The following is a 22,074-nucleotide window of genomic DNA, read 5'->3' as shown; positions in this document are numbered from 1 at the left end:
AAAGATATATTGCTCTCATTGTTAATAAAGAACTGACTGGCCAATAGCTAGGCAGGATTTTCAGGGCAGAGAGAAAACTGGGAAGAAGAAGGGTGGAGTCAAGGGGGCCTGAGGAGATGCAGAAGAAGCAGGAGGTGAACAAGCCATGTTGGAAAAAGGTACTGCCATGTGGCAGAGCGTAGATAAGAACTATGGGTTAATTTAAGTTGTAAGAGTTGGTTAGTAACAAGCCTGAGCTATCGGCCAAGCATTTAAAATTAATATTAAGTTTCTGTGTGGTTACTGGGGAGCTGGCTGTCCGGATGAAAAACTCTGCCTGCAGTTCTCACAGTGGCCTCCCCAGCCCTCTCCGGGGGAGGTTAGCCTTTCCCAGAAGTTGAGCTTTCTTCAGGATCTTCTGAAGGACAGAGTCTGTTTCTTCCCGTATCTGACACTCAACATTTGGTGTGTGCCCAAACTTCCCAGGCCAGCCACGGTCCACAGCCTGGGTCGGCTCAGGGAAGCCATGGAATACAGACATGGGTGGGGACAGAATGGGTTTCTATGAAAGCTGGTGTTTAGCCATGTGGCTGGAATGTCCTGAGAGATCACATCTGGAGGAAAGGAAGACAGCAAGCAGTAAGCCTCCAGGAAACATGTCACAGACTATTAGAGACACTGAGCTCTCAAGATCTTATGGGACATGTGCCTGACCCCCTCCCACATGCCTAGCCCACAGAACAGTTAGGGCACATAGGAAGCCCCCTTAGGAACTTACAATATCGACCAATGAGTCAAGGTGCTAGTGGCCAAGCCTGACAACTTGAATTTGATTACTGGATTTCACACAATAGAAGGTGAGAACTGACTCCTGTGGGCAGTCCTCTGACTTCCACACATGCACTGTGTCATACACACTTCCACACATGCACCGTGGCATGTACACACACACATTTCCACATATGCACTGTGGTGTACACACACACACACACACACACACACGCACGCACGCACGCACGCACGCAAAACAGACAGACAGACAGACAGACAGATAGATAGAACCCCACAAAACCACTCAAACCTCCACACACTCACAAATAAGTGAGTGTATGGGCAAACATTCACATACACACAGTAAAGAAATGGAAACAATTGAATTTTTTGAAAAAAAGAAGCTCCCTTAGAAAAAGAAGCTCTCTCTTTCTGTCTTATTTCAGAGATCTCAAAACTGTCCACAGAATATTCCCAAGCCACACTGATTTTCGCTTTCTCCTATCTAGTCCTAGTTCTTCTGTCTTGGCTTTCATTCAGGCCTGTCCGGTTTTGACACCACAACACAATCTTGTCGTCTACAAAGTTCACACTCAAGAAACATGCTATCAAATCATATTACTAAAAAAAAAAAATTATACAAAAAAAAGCATCTCATGATGTTTTCAGGAAGCTTGTGATTTTGTTCTGGGTCACATTCACAGCTATCCTAGGCCACATGCAGCCAGTGGCCAGCAGATCAGGCTCATGGGAAACTCTCTAGGCAGCTTCTACATGTGCCCTGCATGGGCACAGTGCAGTGGGTAATCGCCAGTTCAGGACTCTAATCACCTTGGTTCAAGTCTCAGGAGTATTGCCTAGCCCACGGCATTGTCATGACTACTGCTGCTGCTGATGCAGCTAGGTAGTCAGGCAGGAACACTTGCTTACAATACACGAGGCCATGACTTCTAACCCTAATGTGACATGGGAGGTGGCCACATCAAATGTTGGCACTCACTGCTCTCAGTTCTGCTAATAAGCATCTCACTTCTTGCACTGCTGTGCATAAACCTGGGCCTTGCACACTACAGACACGTGCTCCGAACACTGGGCTTCGTTCAGCCCTAGTCCCAAATGCTGATATATCTGGAATCCAGCTTCTCTGGATTATGCTGTCCTTGATCTCAGATAGCTGCCCCACCTGAATTGCCTCACCTCATCTCTCGAAGCCTCTTCTTACCCTTAGGTTCTGTTGTGTTAAATCCTCCACTGACTGCCTTCCCGTGTCCCCTGTTGGGAAGTATCAGAAGCAGAAAACCTAGTCTTGGTGATAAACTTCCCTGAAGCATCGGAGCCACATGACTTCAGTGGAGTTTTTAAAAAGTCACCAGACAGCTGTGGGGGTGGCACAGACCATAAAGTTCCCGAGTTGGAGTCCCAGAACCCACTAAGACAGCCAGGCCACGGTGGCACAAACTTGTGATCTCTGCTAGAGAGGCAGATCCCTGGGGACTGCTGGTCAACCAGCCAAGCCTATTTGAAAAGCTTCAGGCCAGTGAGAGATCCTGTCTGAGAAAACAAGGCGGCTGGCTCCTGAGCGTGTCCTCTGGCCTCCACACGTACAAACATGCACCTGTACACACACAGCCTTACCCACAGAGACGCACCAGCCGCTATTTGGTTTAATTGAAAATGAACGTGGAAAGGACAAAGGCCTGGCCTTGGGAATTTGATTTGGGTCCTCTCCAGCTGTCTGGTGGGTATTATTATTTGAAACTCTCACACTAGGTCAGGGAAATACTCCGTCTCTGAGACTGTGTGTGCATTTCTAACTTTATATGGTGTCTGTGGTAATATATAAAGATCAGTGTTCCCACCAACTTCAAAGCAGCTCCCGGCTTGACGCAGCACTGTGGGGGCATAGGAGAGGAGAAACGTATTCCATGTGTTCAAAGAATCTTATCCGGCAAGGCGATGCCCAACCCTTTCATCTGCCTCTTATTTATATTGCTCGTCGGAGCCAAGTTACTACATGTCAAACCCTCACTGAATATATCTTTTAAAAATTATGTTTATTTATTTGCATACCTCGCGTGTGAGCGCGTGCGCGCATGCGTAGGCCGGAGGACGATTTTCTGGTGTCAGTTTAGTCTTTCTATCATGTGGGTCCTGGGCACTGAATTCAGACTGGCAATCAATCACCTTTACCTGCCGAGTAGCTCAATGACTCCACTCTATCTTGAATTGAATGGACCATGACCCCAATGCTCCTCCCCCATGAACCAACACGGAAGCAACACTTGGGCGAAAGATCCACCCGCCCATTGACACTTCCCCGCCGCCACACTCCAGAGCTGGAAGCCATGAAGCACATCCCAGTTCAGGCAAAAGAGCGGCATGCACCTGCCAGGAAATCTGTGTGGGTGGCGCAGGCTTCCTCTCTAGAGTGATGCTGAATTGTTACTTTAATTTTTAGTTCAGGGAGGTGTTGGGTCCTCACTCTCCTAAAGCAAACATGACTTTGGTATTTCCAATGAGAACTCCCATCTGACATCACGCACGGCTAAGGGACAATGATTTAAACAAATACAAACAAACAAAAAACCCATTAAGATCCCAGGTAAGAATATTGAAGAAAGAGAGCGGGATGTCAACCCTCGAGTACAGGGGCTACCTCAAGTCGTCCTCTCATCTGACTGGGGGCAAATCCACCTCGCAAGCAGGAGCAGGGAGAAGTGTCATGTGACCCTTCTCCAACTCCTTATAAGAGGTCACATACAACTGCAGAAAGCACCACCTCCTTTGACCGCCCCCCCCCCACATAGCCCAAGGTCATGGGTGGAGCGAATACCACTACCCAAAGGGTCAGTTTAAATATCTCCTTTTGAGACCAGCTGACGGTATTGTTGGCATCATCCACCTTGAGACAGTATGACAGTGTTTTCTACTGACAGTCTGTGACAACCTAGTTCATGGTTCACTGCAAGTATGCTCGTGGTGTCCTGCCAAAGCCAGCCTGGCCTGCAAGGAGGGCTTACCGTCTTCAACAATGACTTCTTCCTCCTGCCCGTCCTGGTTTCCCTCTTGGACGTGGTCATCTCCTTGTTCAGCCACGCCATTGACAGCAGACAGCTGACCATTCTTCTGTAGGAGCTGGGGGGAAGACAAAGTCATGGAAAGGTGAGCTCCCGGGAATCCAATGGATGAGCGAGAGGAGGGATCCTGCAGGTGAGGGACATCGAGATCATGATGGGAGGACGTGCAGAGATGACCGGCCACACTAGTGGAAGCCCATGAACTCTGGACTGATGGTTGTGTAGTCCCCATGGGACTGGACTAGGCCCTCTGGACACGGAAGACGGTTGTTTGTCTTGAACTGTTTGGGGGCACCCAGGCAAGGGGATTGAGATCTGTCCCTGATGCATGGGCAGGCTTCTGGGAATCCAGTGCCTGTGGTGTGACACCTTGCACAGCCTTGGTGCAGTGGGGAGGGGCTTGGACTTGCCTAGGCTCAGTGTGCCGGGCTCTGCTGACTCCCCATGGAAGAGCTTGATTTGGGAGATGTGGGGGTACGGGTGACTTGGGAGAGAGGGCTGGGGGGTGGGAGGAGGGAGGAGGGGTGACTGTGTGGGTGGTAGGTGGAGTGAGTAGAACATTTCTTAATAAAGAAAAATTAAAAAAGAAAGAAAGGAAGGAAGGAAGGAAGGAAGGAAGGAAGGAAGGAAGGAAGGAAGGAAGGAAGGAAGGAAGGAAGGAAGGAAGAAAGAAAGAAAGAAAGAAAGAAAGAAAGAAAGAAAGAAAGAAAGAAAGAAAGAAAGAAAGAAAGAAAGAAAAAGAAAGGTGAGCTCGACTTTCAGAGTATAAACTATGAACTGGAGGAATACAGAGAAACGGAGGTTCCATGATGAAGAAGATGTAAGTTCTATATTCATCTTCAGCAACCGTGTAGAGTACACGATGTCCTAACACCCAAAGACGGACCCTGGTGTGTGAAGTGTGTGTACATATCCGTCCGCTCCTTCTTTTGTGCGTTCACTAGTCAAGATCCCGTTGCAGAAACTACAATGAAGAACTCAGGTGAGTCTTACCACACTGAGCTTACAGACTAGCATGGAAGCCAGACTTTTCTCGTTCCTTTCTTTTTACGCTTCCTTGTGGTGGTGGGGACCCAGGGCCTTGGTGTGCTAGGGGAGAAATCTATCATCTCTGACCCTAAAAATATGTTTTCCCTATAAAATAGCATCTCAGTGTCTTTGGTTTTAAAAATCCACACCCACGCTCTTGGATATATCGTATTCTTCCCCCTGAGCATCTCTCTTTCTACCAATGCCTATTCCTAAATCTGTTCAAATGCCTTTTAATACAGCCCAACTTTTGAGCTGGAAAGATGGATCTGTGGATAACGGCACTTCCTGCCAAGTCCGTTCACCAAGTTTGATCTCTGGTAGACGGAGAAAACCAGCCCCCACAAGCTGCCCTTTGACCTCCCATGCCACTCCACACACACATACAACACATAGGTATGTTCACCAGCACACGCAAATACATGTTAAAATTTAAAAGAAGGGCTGGGCACTAGAGAAATAGCTTAGGGTTAAGAATACCGACTGCTTTTACAGAGGACCATGTTTGCCCCAGGTACCCACACGGGGACTCACAACCATCTAGAACTCTAGTTGCAGAGGATCTGATGCCTTCTTCTGGCCTCCAAGGGGACAAGGCACACATGGTACACATAAATACATGCAGGCAAAACACCCGCACACATAAAATAAAGTAAATCAATTTAAAAAAAATGGTAAGATCCAGCTCTGCTTTTTAAAACCGTTTAAAACTAAACAATAAATAAACAAATAAAGCCATGTTTCTTTGTGACTAGATACAGGTTAAGAAAAATAACTGAGCTTGATAAATAGTAAGGCGTCCTCCGGTTAGAACTGAGGTTTACATTTTAATTAGTTATGCGTCTGGGTGTTTTGCCTGCATGTATGTATGTCTGTGCAACATACACATGCAGTGCCCAAGAAGGGCAGAAGAGGAAATCAGATCCTCGGGAACTGGAGATACAGGTGATTGTGAACCGCCAGGTGGGTTCTGCGAGTCAAACCTGGGTCCTCTAGAACAGCCAGTGCTCCTAACCACCGAGGATGATCCCCATTCTTCAAAACTGATGATCAAATATGTAATTACTAAGCGGCAGCTGTACAAAGTGCCACAAAGCAGTCACATGCTGAGCAAATGACAGTGACCCGGGAATCCTAGGCCAGGCAGGGAGTGTCTAGGGCTTTAGCCAGGATGTGGGGGTAAAGCTGAGAACTAGGTTCTCCTGGCAAGGATTGTGTGAGAAGACCTGGGGACACAGAAGAGGGAGGCGAGAGGAGGCTGCGAGGCGTCACAGCTGCTGTTCCCACAGCCCAGAAAACAACTGTTCTTTTTCTTTAAAAAGATTGCTATGGGCTGGAGAGATGGCCCAGTGGTTAAGAGCACTGGCTGCTCTTCCAGAGGACCCAGCTTCAATTCCCAGCACCCACATGACAGCTCACAACTGTCTGTGACTCCAGTTTGAGGGGATCCAGCATCCTCACACAGACGTACATGCAGGCAAAACACCAATGCATTTAAAATAAAAACAAATTAGTTTTTTTTTTTAAAAAATATTGCTAAATGTGGGCCAGGGTGTGTAAAGGGTTTGCCATGCAAGCTTGATAACCCAAATTGAACCTATAACTCATGGGGGGAAAAAGCACCAGCCATCAGCGGGAGTGGTTGGTTCAGTTCCAATCGAAGACCTGAGTTGGTTTGGATCCCCAGACCCTATTCAAAAAGTCAGGTGTGGTGACATGCTGTAATCCCAGAGATGGTGAGATGGGAAATGGAGACAGCTAGATCCTTGGAGCTCATGGGCTAGCCTGGACTACTTGGTGAATAATGAAGGGCCCAGTCTCAAACAAAAGGTGAAAGGTGACTGAGAACTGGAATAGGAAGCTGTCCTCTAATCTTCACATATGTGCCGTGCACATGCACACACACTAAAAGAGAGAGGGAAGGGCTGGGCTGTGGCGGCGCACGCCTTTAATCCCAGCACTCGGGAGGCAGAGCCAGGTGGATCTCTGTGAGTTCGAGACCAGCCTGGTCTACAGAGCGAGATCCAGGACAGGCTCCAAAACTACACAGAGAAACCCTGTCCCAAAAAGCCAAAAAGAAAGAAAGAAAGAGGGATGGACCAGCCACAAAACCCAGCTCTCCCCTGCTGTCACTGCCCACAGGCCAAAGGCTGGCTCCGGACAAACAGGTACTGATCATTCTTGAAGGTTCCGTGGCCTCCAGAACCAGAAGACTGGAGGTGTGCTGGCCTGATTTCACCATGCTCTTCCAGCTTCCCAGCAAAGTCCTTCACCCTCTTTGCTCTCCCCCTGAAATAACACCCCATACTGACACTGGAGACGGAACAGTCGGCTTCAAAATGCCCATGCTGAGTCCAGTTATTACACGCGATACTCAGATTACAGCTCCACTTCAAGGCTTCGATTACCAGAATATGAAAGATGGGAATTTTAAATGAAAGCTAAAGATAAGGGGTGGGGGTGGGGGGAGAGTGCTGTCTCCATAAGGCCCATCAGCAAAAAAGCCAGCACATTGTAACTGGCTAGCACTAGAACGGGGCACAGGTTGGATTGCACTGAATTAGCAATGTGAAAGGCGGGATGGGGACGTGGGGGCAGAATCGCACGTTTAGGTGGGTTCCCTGGCAACTCGATGACTCTTAGGCTCCATCTTGATGTGTTAGGCGTGGTGGTCCAAACCTGCAACATCAGGTACTTGGGTGGGGGGAAAGAGGCAGGGGGATTAGGGGTTCAAAACCACCCTAGGCGACATGAGACACTGCAAAAACCAAGAGTTGACGTTGAAAATTAAACAAGAGATCACCTTAATAAATCCACCTTTAACACTGTAATAAACATTAGGTTAATTGTAAACTGTAAAAGAAGCTAACTGTTTTCTTCTTCTTCCTCCTCCTTTAACTGGCTGGTATTTGAAAGACAGTCTCTCACTAGGCAGGCCACGCTGGCCTCAAACAAAAGCGATCCATCTGCCTTTGCCTGCCAAGTAAGTGCTGGGATTAACGGCATAGAGCACAGTGCCTGGCTTATCACACTTATTTATTAGCATGTGCCTTAACCTTTTCTAAAGTCGTGTGTATGCATGTATGGGTATATACACATCAGTGGGGTGCCCTCGGGTCCCACAGGCCTCTGAGCCTCTGAATCTGGAGTTACAGGTGGTTGTGAGCAGTCCTCCCTCCATGGGTCCTGGGAGCCGAATCTGGGTCCCCTGCCAAAGCAGGACATTCTCATAACCACTGAACCACCTCTCCAAATCCAGCGCTTGCCTTTTTCAACCACAGAACGGGAGCGTACACACTGGTTGCACACACCGGAGAAGCATTTCTTCTCTAAACCTTTCCATCAGTCTCTTTAATCCGTATCTGTGACTCACAGGGCTACAGACGGCAGGATTTACACTCAGCTCATGCCAAGACAGGAAGAGGTGGGGCCCAGATGAGGTTCAGCGGTATCCAGAGTTCAGGGAGGAAGGTAATTTTATAATTCAAGGTTTTCAACCAAGAAAGAAGGAAATCTGTAGCCCATTTTCCTCTCTGAAGCTTCCTTACTCAGCTTTATCCACACATCTTGGGGTTAGTATTTGAGATACATTTATTTCTTTTTGAGACAAAAATTGGGATAGAAAGACACAGCCCTCACCCCATAAGCACAATGAGTACCAGAAACCCAATCTTCCCACTGGATTTGCGCTTCAAAAAGCAAAGACGCCTCCTCTGACCGAATCAAAACCCTAAGTGTTTTCAAGCTCATATCCTCTGGGGGGGTCAGCCAGAGTTTATCCCAGTAAAGTATTACCACATTACAACAGAGCAGCATTGAAATAATTGAAACTCTCAAATGCTTCCAGCAACAGCCTCGCCTTCCTCTAGGAACATCCGAGAGCATCCAAGACGGACTGTAAGATGTCTGAGAGTAACTACCAGGCACCTCTCTCTCCCCCCTTCACCACAGAACTGTCTAGAGCTTGCCCTAAGTTCTCTGTGCCGAGTATCAAGCCCTTTAATGAATTTCTTCAACAATGGACAAAAATCCATGAGATCCTGCCAGCTGTCAGGACAATGTAGGCAGAGGCAAGACTGCTGAGGGGGAATTACCTCCACTGCAGGAGACACGTTCCCACCTTCCACTTTCCCTGCATGGCCCACACAGGTGGGAGTGGTCCAGCATCAGTCACATGCAGAGGAGGCGGCTCCAACCCCTGTAACTCACCCAACCTCCAATGGCAGAAAGTACGTGCACACATGATGAGAATTTAAAAAAACAAACAAAACAAAAACAGAAAACAGGATGATGATCTATGTGTGGTGCAGGGAGAGAAACCCAGGCCTTGAGCATAGTAGACAATTGTTTACTGAATGGGAAAAAAAAAGAAAGAAAGAAAGAAAGAGAGAGAGAGAGAGAGAGAGAGAGAGAGAGAGAGAGAGAGAGAGAAAGAAAGAAAGAAAGAAAGAAAGAAAGAAAGAAAGAAAGAAAGAAAGAAAGAAAGAAAGAAAGAAAAAAGAGAAATAGGAAGGACATGGTTGCTCCTAGGTATTGTGAAGAAAGTTTATTGTAGATAAAAGGGAAAGCATAGCCAGAGGCAGAGACGGGAGAGAGTTCAGATCACACTGAACTCTGACCCTGAGCCATGTGACGAGATGGAGGAGGAGAGGAAAAGGGAGAAAGGGGAATCAGTGCAGCAGCCAAGGGGCCAAAAGCTTAGGGGAAAGGGCGGGGGGGCGGGTACCAAAATGGCTGGGGAAGGGCCCTTAGGGGAAGGGAGGCCAGGCCCTGGGCTGGAGAAGTTTATGGTAGGGAGCTGGGTATGCCAGCCAGAAGGACCCTGGAACACGTCAGGACTGAGGGATGCTGGGAGAACCCGGTGGCCAGGTCTGCTTTGATGGGTTCAACAGGGACCTCTCAGCCTTTTGTCCTGGCTTTGAGACAGGACACTTACCACGGAGCCCCAGCTCTCCTCATGGTTCATAACCCTGTGAAGATTATGTAAGCCGTTAGAGCTGAGTGTGAAGTTCTGTTCCTCTTACCATCTCATGGGTCATTAGTATATAAATGCCCTCAGTCAAGCCAGTCATCAAAATACTGACCAAGGCTGAGATACAGCTCAGAGCATCTACCTAGCACCGGACAGTCCCGTATTTGATCACCAGCAACACACACACACACACACACACACACACACACACACACACACACACACACCCCTAGAATATCGGCTGACACACGTCAAGTCAACTGTAACATCTTCGCCATGTCATCTGTTCTCAATAACTGGGGTCCAGTGACAATGACTTTGTCCCAAGTGCAAGTTCACAGTCTTCCTTCCTTCTGAAGGAAGGGAGCAAGGGAGATGATGGAGGAGAAGAGCTGCCTGAAGTTTTACTTCTATTGTTTTTGTTGTTGGGGCGGGGGAGGGGGAAAGCATGTTAGTTATTTTTCTGTGGCTGTGATGAAATATCCTAACAACTTGAGGAAGAGAGGGTTTATTTTTGCCATATGGTTCCAGAAAGGATAAAAGTCCATCATGGTATCAAGCGGCAGCCATGGTGACAGAAGCCTGAAGCTAAGGGATAAGATCTTTTACCTCAAGCATTAAACAGAGAAAGATCACTGAAGTAGGTGAGGCTAGCTACTCTGTTAGCATTGCACTGCTTCCAGCAAGGCCACGCCCCCTAAACCTACCCAACCAGAGCGAACAACTGAGGACCCCGCATCCAGACACCTGAGCCTATGGGAGACATTTCTCATTCAAACCACCACAGGGGGTTTTCAGTCACAGACAGCCTGGGGCAGAGCAGTTAGAAGTTCTGAGGTCAGGTTCACATTCCCCCAGGCTCCGAAACCTCACCTCAGTTCGTTTTCCCAATTATAAATCGAGACCTAGTACAGCCTTGTTTCTAGACTGTCTGGGATTCAGATGAATGGTATCTGGGACAGTCTCTAAGTCAGAAAAGCACACTGGAGACACTTTACAAGTCCTGGTCCATTTGTTCAAATGAAGACATATGCTCTTATATCACACTGAGATCATCTTTTCTAAATTGTCCTCTGGTATCCAGGACAATAAAATAGTATTAGCAGGGCTGGAGAGATGGCTCAGAGGTTAAGAGCACTCGCTGCTCTTACAGAGGTCCTGAGTTCAATTCCCAGCAACCACATGGTGGCTCACAACCATCTGTAATGAGATCTGGTGCTCTCCTCTGGCCTTCAGGCCGAACACTCACTGTATACATAATAAATAAATAAATAAATCTTTAAAAAAACAAACAAACAAACAAACAACAACAACAAAAATAGTATTAGCAAAATGAAACCTGCCTCTCTCCTAATAATGTTATTGTCAATTTTCTGCCACAGCGATGAGAAAACTAGTGTCTTTGGATTTTCCAGAATTAGAAGAAGTTTTCTTGAATGAAATTTGTTCCAACATTTGGTTATAGACAAGAACATCTGTAAAGCTACCTGGCCTCTAATGCTAGTATTGGGAAGGCAGAGGCAGGAGAATTACATGTTTGAGGCCAATCTGGGCTATTACAGCAAGAATCTCTTTTAAAAATGACTTTGGGGCTGAAAGGATGGCCCAGTGGTTAAGTTGCTCCTGCAGAAGACTGGGTTCGATTCCCAATACCCACATGGCAGCTCACAACCATCCATACAGAGCTCCAGTTCTAGTGGATTCGACACTGCCCTATCTCTGTAGGCATCAGGCATACACATGATTTACATACATATGTGCAAGCAAAACACTCATACAAATAAAATAAATGAATCGAAAAACCTTTATAGTTCATAACACTTCAATACAGAGGACTGGAAAGATGGCTCAGGGGTTAAGAGCTCTTCCAGGGGACCCAAGTTCGGTTCCCAGCACCCGCATCAGGCACTTCCTACAACTCTGTTGCAGGGGATCTGACTTCAGGCTTCCATGGGCCCACACATGTGCGTCACACACATGTGCACCTGCACACACACACACACACACACACACACACACATAAATCTTAAAAAAAAAAACACTTCAATAAAGTTGATCAAATTTCAGGTTTTTCTGTTGTAAACAGTAGATGAGGAACCAAGGAGGAAGCTGAGTTGGAGAGGTCCTCACAACACAACCGTGAGGACCTGAGGTCGAGCCCTACTGCCCGAGTTTGATCTCCAGTAGCCATGTGAAAACTCCAAGCATGATGGTTCAGACAGAACAGGTAGATTCCTTCTGCTAGCCTCACCCAGCTGGTGAGCTCCCTGCCACGGAGAAAGAGAGACCCTGCCTCAAACAAGAAGGTGGGCGGCATGCCGGGGGAAGCCCACTGAGGTCGTCCTTTGGCCTCCATAGCGTGTTCTCAAGTGTACACACACACACACACACACACACACACACACACACACACACACACAGTAAAATAGAGCCAGTGATGTGGCTCAGTGGCCAATAGTACTTGATAATAAGTGAGTGAGAAATAATTTTTTTTTTTTTTAAAGATAATGAAATGGTTGAGCCCTTGGTGATGGGTACAATTTCTAGTATGAGGAACATGTATTTCTATTCGGTGAATTTGAGGAAAAATAACCTTCAGGCAATCAGAAAGAGAAGACTATGATGAGCTCTCTTAACGAGCAAGACCTTTCAAAGACAATAAACACACTGCTCATTGGGTTTCAGGAGGATTGTCGGGACAGTGGCGGAGCCAAAAACTCTCTCCAACGGCGTGTAAGTGAGAAGAGTGCATCCAGCAGGCCATGCTGCTGACCTCTAGAGGGATCCGGGAAGTCCTTTTCTCTGGCAGCTGAGATAAAACAGACCTTTGTGAGCATAGTGACACCCCAGCCCCCACAAATGCTGATGAGGCAACAAATGCCCCCCAACTCTGAGCTTTCTGTGTAATCAGGTTGTTCCTTTCCCTCAGATACAGTGAATGAAACCAGGAAACAATGGGAGCCCTCCTTCCCGACTGGCTTTAACTTGAAGGAGTCAGAGACAGGATACTTACACCACCATCACCGCATGCAAACACTCTGGCCCCACGGTCCACACCCCAGCCGTGCTTCTCCATTTCAGAGCTTCCGCTTCTGAGATCTGTCTCACTTAGAACCAGTGGTGTTGTCCATCATCACCCAAATGACCACCGGAATACAAGTGAATGCAAATCACCACTTAGCTATTTGAATACTTGATCGCCTTAGGGAAAACACACGTGCAGCCGTCAAGTGAACCTCAGTATGAGAATTCTGATTTTCCGGGTGCTGCAGAGATGACTCAACATTTTAGACTGCATGTGCTCTTGCAGAGAGGATCCACTCTAGTCTCAGCCCCTGGGATGGGTGGTTCACAATCACCTAGAACTCCAGCTTCGGGGGATCTGCTCTCCTCTGTCACCCACACACATGTCTGTAGACACACACACACACACACACACACACACACACACACACACACACACACAAATTTAAAATAAAATAAATCCTTTTTGTTTTGTTTTTTTGAGATAGGGTTTCTCTATGTAACAGCTCTGGCTGTCCTGGAACTTGCTTTGTAGACCAGGCTGGCCTCGAACTCACAGATCTGCCTATCTCTGTCTCCTGAGTGCTGGGATTAAAGGTATGCACCACCACTGCCCAGCTGAAATAAATCTTTTTTAAAACATGAAAATTCTCATTTTCATAGCAGACTACTTCTCTGTTGCTATGGACAATGTCACGTTTCCTGTCTGAGTAAAGATCTGGGATGGTACCTACACAGAACACAAGCTGAGGTCCCGTCAGTGCCGCTCGATGGTGCCCTTGGCCACTGTCTGTGAATCCTCAGCCTTCCTTTTCTTATAATAATTTTCGTTAAAATTTCTTAAGTGATTTCAGGAGGAAGATCTCAACTGTGTCTTCATCATGAGAGTAAGTACGACAAGGTGGCCACAGAAGCGACCCCTTTGCTCTTTGCATGCACAATCCGTTTTCCAGTCAACCAAACATTTCAAATATTCAGACTGTTGAACAGCCTAGAAAGTAATTAACATAATATCGCTGTGTAAACAAACCCCACGGTGAACTCACTTAATTAGGAGCATTGTCTGCAAATTAGACCTCTTAAAAAAACCAGCCTTTTTCAAACTGGGATCTGGAATCGTCGCACAGCGGGTGCATCAGCACCAGTCTGGAAGGCGCTGAGCTCTGCTCGGCTGGAAAACCCGAGCTTGTCAGGGAATTGGGCTTGTTTACTTAAATTTAAAAGGGCCCTTAATGTGCATTCTGGGCCTCGATGGAGAAAAATCACTGTAGCATTTTCTAAAATGATCTGCCCAAAGAACCCCTGGGAGTCACAGCTAGTAACATCATCCATAACTAAGACGCCACGGACACATGCAGGTGCGTGTTAGCTCACAGTTCAGTCAAGTACCCCCCCCCCATCCCCTCACTTTAAATAATGGAAGTGTTTTTAAAAAATATTAAAACCTCTGGGTTCTCTGGGAAAGTATGCAAAAGAAAACACAGAGTTCTAAATCTGGTTAGGTAGGAGATCAACCATACTGATTTCAGACAAAGGGAATTTATAAGATCTCTGCTTGAGACAAGGGAAATAAAACCATCTACCAGCAAGAGCAACCCCACCGTGGAGACAGTTACTGATTTCCTTATGTAGAGTGTCTCCCTTGTAATGTCTGGGAACACCCACGACTTCAGGTCAGTACTGGACAGACACTCAATGAACACAACTGTAGGCGTGTGAACCTAGAAGTCACATCCCTGATGTCATTCGCATCCTTCTCTGTGTGGACACTACACAGGCGCTGCAGCGCATCACACCAGGGGGAATCCTTGGTCGCCTGACCCCGCCCCCAGGCAGTGTGTGACCTCTCAAGAAATGGTGTCATCACACTCCTAGTTAAGAACCACTACCAAGCCGGACAATGGTGGTGCACTCCTGTAATCCCACCCAGTGTTTGGGAGGCAGAGGCGGGAGGATCTCTGTAAGTTCAAGGCCAGCCTGGTCTACAGAGCGAGTTCCAGGACAGGCAGGGCTACACAGAGAAACCCTGTCTAAAAACAAAACACAACATGAACCACTACCTACAACCACAAAGAACCAAAAAAAGCTAGCAGGGTTGCACACACCTATTAATATTGGCACTCGGGAGGCTGAAGACAGGAGTTCAAGGTCAGCTCAGGCTACATAAAAAGAACCTTAGAAACAAAGTAGGGCCGGGTGGTGGCAGCGGCGGCGGCAGCGGCGGCGGCGCGCACCTTTAATCCCAGCACTCAGAAGGCAGAGGCAGGTAGATCTTTGTGAGTTCTAGGCTAGCTTGGTCTACAGAGCAAGATCCAGGAAAGGCTCCAAAGCTACACAGAGAAACCCTGTCTCGAAAAACCAAAACCAAACCAAACCAAACCAAAACAAAAACCTGGAGAGATGGCTCAGTGTTCCAGAGGACCCAGGTTCAATTCCCAGCATGCATATGGCAGCTTGCAACTGTCTATAACTCTAGTTCAACGGGATCCGACATTCTCACACACAGGGGAGGCACCGATGCACATAAAATAAAAATAAATCTGAGAAAATCAATAAATTAAGAAAAAAAAAAAAGTGGGTCAGCAAGATTGCTCACCAGGTGAGTGCCCTGGTTATGCAGTCCTGGTGACCTGAGTTGGATGTCTGGAACTCACATTGGAGGTGGAAGGGGATAACCAGCTTGCACACACACACACACACACACACACACACACACACACACACACACACACACACGCCCAAGGACTGAGTGAATAGGTGTGCTTTTCTCTCTCAATTTGCCAAAAGCCAAGAAAGCACAATCCCTACCTACTGCCGATCCATGGGTGTTTAACCCTGTTGCTGGGACAAAATACCTGAGGCCAATTAACCAAAAAGGAGAGAGGGGGTCTTGTGTGTGTGTGTGTGTGTGTGTGTGTGTGTGTGTGTGTGTGTGTGTGTGTTGGGGGTAGGTTATGATTTCACACTTTTCAGAGCCTTGTAGCTCAGCCTCATCGCCTTGGGCCTGTGGTGGTGCAGTATATCTTGGTGAAAACTGGAGCAGAGAAGGCCACTTTACCACACTGGGTGTGTGTGTGTGGGGGGGGGCTGTAAACAAAGAGAGGGGAGTGTCCAGGAGTCTGTGTCCCTTTTAACCCACAAGAAGCTAGCTTCCTCCCGCCTGCCCCCACATCCTAAGGGTTCTATTTCTACCACCTCCCAGCAGGTGTCTCAGCCCGGTGAGCAAGCTGTCAGGGGTTTGTGGAACGCGTCCACCATGCTGATACTGCCGCTGGCTAGGTTCAGCTTCCCTGCCCGTTAAAGAAGCAGAAGACGGGAAAAATCCTGAGTGCGATAAGGAATAGCAGGGGCGGTCTCAGACACAGCAGACAGAACAACCCGTGAAGAAAGGCTTTTACTGGGTGTGAGGAAACTTGTGAGAACACACACACACACACACACACACACACACACACACACACGGAGGAAGGGAGGGAGGGAGGGACTCTCAAAGCAGAACAGGCACAGCCACAGCCACAGCGAGCCGAGTCACGTCTGCCCTTGAGGCTGTGGGACTTAAGGGCCTTTGAGGGGGTCTTCCTAGTTTAGGCTTGGTCAGGCCGAGCAGGCAGAGGAGCTGATAGGCCCACAACTTAGGTTTAAAGAGAAAAGGGCTGCCAGGCCTTTGTTACAGGCTGCCAGGCTTCTTGTCTCAGGTTAGGAGACTGAGGAAGAGGCCCGAAGTTGGCCACCTGCATTACCTGGTTGCAGTCCCTCTTCCCGTCCGTCTGACCATCAGGGGTCTAACTCCTTGCCTCTGGGCGCAGGCTGATTCTCTGAAAGCTTGCTATCTGAGTGAACCGTGGTTGCAACAGGTGTCCACTTAGGGTGGGCGAGACGAAGCAGCCCAACAGTCTAAGAAATTCCTGTGTGAAGGGCAATGAACCAGCCCACCGGCCTCATTATTTGCTCTCCTAAGTTTCAAGGCAATGTTAAAGCTCCACAAGGAACAGAGAAGACAAAAGAGAGGAATGTCAAGGAGTCTCCTGTCCCTGACACCTCTTTGTTTGGAGCTGACTTTGAGTTCTGGGTCTCATGCAATCAGAGAGGACCCACTACGGATCTTGGGGTAGTTTGAATTAAGAATGGCCTCCAAGGGCTCATATATTTGAATGCTTGGTCCCTGGTTGGTTGAACTGTTTAGGGAGGATTAGAGGTGTGGCCTTGTTGGAGGAGGTGAGTTTCTGGGGGTGGGTTTTTGAAGGTTTTAAAAGCTTACACCAGGCCCAGCTCTCTTTCTGCCTGCTGCCTGTAGATTAGTATGTGTATTCTTTTTGTTTATTTGTTTGTTTGTTTTTTGTTATTTGAGACAGGGTTTCTCTGTGTGGCTTTGGAGCCTGTCCTGGAACTTGCTTTGTAGACCAGGCTGGCCTTGACCTCACAGAGGTCCACCTGCCTCTGCCTCCTGAGTGCTGGGATTAAAGTCATGTGCTACCACCTGCCACCACCACCCCGCTAGCATGTAAATTCTTAGCCACTGCTCTAGAGTCCTGCCTGACTGCTGCCATGCTCTCCACCATCATGGTCATGGACTCACTCTCTGAAACTGTAAGCAATCCCCCAGTTAAATGCTTTCTGTTACAAGTTGCCATGGTCAGAGCATCTCTTCACAGCAATAGAACAGAACTTTATGGACCACTGTTATGTCCTCCACTGTGAATGCCATGGGTCAAGTTCTCAGAGGCTGAACATACATACAGGTTGTCCGGGACAAATCAGGGGACATCTTCCACCCTAAACACAAAGGGAGGGAGGTATTACCGTGAAGTGACAAATGGAAACAATAGCCTTGAGCCGTCCACCTGTAATCCTAGCACCCAGGACGCTGAGGCAGGAGGATTGTTGAGTTCAAAGCGAGCAAAACTAGATAGGGAATGAGGCCAGTATGGGTACGTGGTAGGACTCTAATCATTAGAAATAAAATAGGGACTGGCAAGGGGGCTTAGCAACTTGAGTTTGATTGATGAGATGGACCATGTGGAAGCAGAGTACCAGCTCCCAAAGGTGTCCTCTGACTTCCACAAGCATGCTGCGGCATGGGTGCCCACCCCCAAGCACACACCAAAGAAACAAGATGCAATCATGGAATTGTCTCAGTAGACAAACTAGGATGCGGAGAGACTTCACACAATTCTGGTGGCATGCATTCTGGGTTTTCTTTTTTTGAGTCTGGCACCCAGGAATTCCTAACAGGTTTTATTTGGAGCAGAGGTTAGAGCAAAGACCTAATTCTCAATTAACTGCTGCATACATGCACTTCCCATCCAAGAACATGAGTGGTGGCTTTTCCCAAAGGAATCCGCTACTTCATAGTAAAGTCATTACATCATGCCACTGCCTAGTAAATCTGATTATAAAATATGTTTTGAGGTCCACTATGTGCCATGGAAAACCTACTTTCATAGCTTGACATACAGTTAGTTTCAACAAGGAAAAAAAAATTACAAAAACCCCACACACATCCAAAAGCCAGTGGCACCTCCAGTGAAGTTTAAATTTGAAAGCTTAAAAAAAAAATTTGAGACAGGGTCTCGCTATGTAGCCCAGGCCGGCTTTGAACTCACAAAGATCCAACTGTCTCTGCCTCTCAAATGCTGGCATTAAAGGTGTGCCCCATTAGCTGGCAGTCACCACTTTAATCCCAGCAGAGGCAGGCAGATCTTTATGAGTTCAAGGGCAACCTAGTTTATAGAGCTGGTCTGCAGAGTTCCGGAACAGCTAGGGCTACACGGAGAAACCTTGTCTCAAAAAATAAAAACAACAACCACAACAAAAAAAGTATGCCCCACCACGACCAACCAAAGTATAAAAAACTTTCAATGCAGCTTCTCATCAAAGATATGTCTCTAAATACCTGTCAGCCCAGCACTTAGAAGTGTATTCAAGGCCATTGCAGTGGTTCTCAACCTTCCTAATGCTGCGACCTTTTAATCCAGTTCCTCCTGTTGTGGTGACCCCCAACCATAAAATTATTTCATTATTACTTCATAGCTGTAATTTTGCTACTGTTGTGAATTATAATGTAAATATGTATGTTTTTCAATGGTCTTAGGCAACCCCTGTGAAAAGGTCATTCAACCCCCCAAAGGGGTCAAGACCTACAGGTTGAGAACCAATGCTCTATGGCATGACTAAGTTTATGGCCGGCCTGGGGAGCACAAGATCCTGTGGTGGGGAGTCCTTACCACAGGCACCAGAAACTTCACCATGTGAACACAATCAAAATGCATCATATGCATTATGGAATTTTCAAAGAGTTTCTAAAAATATTCATATTTTTTAAAAGATTAAAAACATCACCGTGGAAAGATGGAGAATGTGGAAAATACATAGTGTTCCAATTTTGCATAACCCCCATCTACATCTAGAACAGAAGGCAGAGATGGCCAGGAGGAACGCACCAGGGTCTCCCATACAAAGCTCTTCACCCACTCTGTGTAAAGATTCTGTCCTTGTTACGTCATCAGCTTGCGACTGTGTCCCAGCCTAAAAGCGGACGTGCATTCCCACACGCTCTCTCTCTCTGTACTTTCCCTCTGCGCGGTCTCTCTGTCGTCTCTGTCTCTCTCCTTCTCTAAATAAAGCTCTAAAAGGTATCACTGGGTCCTGTTGTGACTGTGACCTTTCCATGTGGTAGCCGCGGCCAGCCATGAGTGCTGCTCTATACCCTCACACTCTGCCCAAGGGTGCTTTAGTTGACAGCAGCCCAGGGCAGCAGGATCAGTCCCTTGGAGGTTCTTCAACACGTTGGTGGTTGCAATGCATAGAGAGGGGAACAGAAGTTTACTCCCAAATTAGCCCAATACAGGCAACATGTAAGAAAATTAACATGAAAGCCACCCCACCCTAAGAAAAGTTAGTGGCTTTGAGACTTATTGGCAGATGGCTGGCTTTTTCTTCTACCCTACTTAGAATGTATTGACCACCCCTTTGTGCTTCGATTCTCATCTTTGGTTGAAAAAGAAGTAACAAATGCAATTGCTTGTCTTGCTTTCTATAGCCTGCATCTAATGCAAAAGCATGGCCTGTCTAGGATAATGTGATTTAACCCAGGAGCCCACACGTGCTCTCCTGTCCTCTGATGCACTGAACATTTCCAGCGCAGCCACTTACAGAATAAGAAAACAGCACATTGCTAATTCACAAAGAGCCCTGCAAGGATTGCCAGAAGCAGCTACTGCATCTGCGCTGGATCCGGGACTGCTTCTCAACTGATTAGCCATCCTGCCTTTTCTCCCTTCGGAAGCTTACTAAGAAGTCCCCAGGGCCAGACCGCTCTCCTTGCAGGTAAGTCAGCAGGAACTCAGCAGGGGATGACAGAGAGAGAGAGAGAGAGGTGAGGTGGCCTCCAGAGAGCTATGTTAAAACATTCCCAGGGACTCCCAGAGAAGGTTCCTTTTGTGTGAAAAGCAACAGCAGAGGGTCCTCCACATGATGGCATGGATTATTTAATAAAGTCATGAAATATTTAGCTCTGATGATGGACCCGAAAGATGCCATTTTGGTGAATACACCTCAATGGTTATTAGCAAAACTTAAAATGATAAATGGACACGTGCTTATGGTGGTACTCCATGGGATCAAGCGCCTGCTGCCTATCAAAATAAAAGTGGCCTGTGTCCGGTCCCGCAGCAGCCTCAGCAGAGCCAAGGTTCACTGGAAGGGAGGTGGGGGAGAGGGCTTTTACACCCACCCACCCACCCACCCACTGGCTCTTAGAGATGCGGACCGTGGCTCCCTCTACAGCACAACTCCTGTGAGCACGGTGTGCAGCTTCTCCTGATCAGGCGAACCAGAATGCAGGTGCCCCCCGAAATTTACAGAAGGGGCCTAAAAGGAGTAACTCAGGAAAGGAGAAGTGGGAGGTCACCTACTGGGTAGGGGGAGCAGGGGTGGGGGAGGTTACCTACTGGATATGGGGAGCAGGGGTGGGGGAGGTCACCTACTGGATATGGGGAGCAGGGGTGGGGGAGGTCACCTACTGGATATGGGGAACAGGGGTGGGGGAGGTCACCTACTGGATATGGGGAGCAGGGGTGGGGGAGGTCACCTACTGGATATGGGGAGCAGGGGTGGGGGAGGTCACCTACTGGATATGGGGAGCAGGGGTGGGGGAGGTCACCTACTGGATATGGGAAGCAGGGGTGGGGGAGGTCACCTACTGGATATGGGGAGCAGGGGTGGGGGAGGTCACCTACTGGATATGGGGAGCAGGGGTGGGGGAGGTCACCTACTGGATATGGGGAGCAGGGGTGGGGGAGGTCACCTACTGGATATGGGGAGGAGGGGTGGGGGAGGTTACCTGCTGGGTAGGGGGGACAGGGGTGGGGGAGGTTACCTGCTGGGTAGGGGGCTGGGGTGGAGGAGATTACCTGCTGGGTAGGGAAGGCAGGGGTGGGGGAGGCTACCTGCTGGATAGCCGGGGTGGGGTGGGTTACCTACTGGGTAGGAGGGGACAGGCTACAAAAACAGACTCACACAAATCTAGGTTGGGAACCAGCACCGCACAGAACAGGAGGCCACAGCGACATCTGATTTGGGGTTTGGGTTAATTGTTTACATTGTGTACAGAGTATGAATGGGGTGTGGGGTGCACCATGGGACACAGGTGGAAGTCAACCTCAGGAGTCGGTTCACTACCTTGGGGGCCACTGGCCACTGAGCCATGTTGCCAGCGGTGCTGAGTTCCAGGGCCTCCTGCACATGCCTGGCTGAAGGCACCATTGAAGGAGCAAACAGGGGCTGGAGAGATGGCCCAGCGGTTAACAGTACTCGCTGCTCTTCCAGAGGACCAAGTTTGGTTCCCAGCATTCACCTTGTGGGGCTCACAACCACCTGTAACTCCAGCTCCTTGGGATCCAGTGCCCTCTTCTGGCTTCAATAGGTACCGGCGGCACACATATGGCATACAATCACACAAACACAAACATGTAGGGTTTTTTTTTTTTTTTTTGTATGCATTGGTGTTTGACCTGCATGTCTATGTGAGGGAGTCAGATCCACTGGGACTGGAGTTACAGACAGTTGTGAGCTGCCATGTGGATGCTGGAAATTGAACCCAGGTCCTCTGGAAGAGCAGCCAGTGCTCTTAACCCCTGAGCCATCTCTTCAGCCCCACATGTAGATTTTTTAAAAAGCGTTCTTGCTTTACTTTAAAAGAAAACATATCACCACCAGAAGATG

At 48.0% G+C, this 22,074-nt stretch overlaps 1 protein-coding gene and 1 long non-coding RNA gene across 3 annotated transcripts in view; both read right to left on the bottom strand.

Moving 5' to 3' along the window:
- Positions 1 to 22,074, bottom strand: part of LOC143268912 (uncharacterized) — a 184,297-nt gene that overhangs the window by 81,804 nt on the left and 80,419 nt on the right. The window lies entirely within an intron of this gene.
- Akap12 (A-kinase anchoring protein 12) overlaps positions 1 to 22,074 on the bottom strand; it is a 96,954-nt gene that overhangs the window by 40,446 nt on the left and 34,434 nt on the right. For both annotated transcript variants that reach the window (XM_076552816.1, XM_076552817.1), the window contains one exon: positions 3,771 to 3,885. In XM_076552816.1, the coding sequence (XP_076408931.1) occupies positions 3,771 to 3,885 (115 nt within the window). The remainder of the gene's footprint in view (positions 1 to 3,770; positions 3,886 to 22,074) is intronic.

This window comes from Peromyscus maniculatus, chromosome 16 (assembly GCF_049852395.1).
Source record: "Peromyscus maniculatus bairdii isolate BWxNUB_F1_BW_parent chromosome 16, HU_Pman_BW_mat_3.1, whole genome shotgun sequence".
Taxonomy (NCBI): domain Eukaryota; kingdom Metazoa; phylum Chordata; class Mammalia; order Rodentia; family Cricetidae; genus Peromyscus; species Peromyscus maniculatus.
Note: the sequence above shows the minus strand (reverse complement) of the source record. Positions and strands in the feature narration are given on the sequence as shown.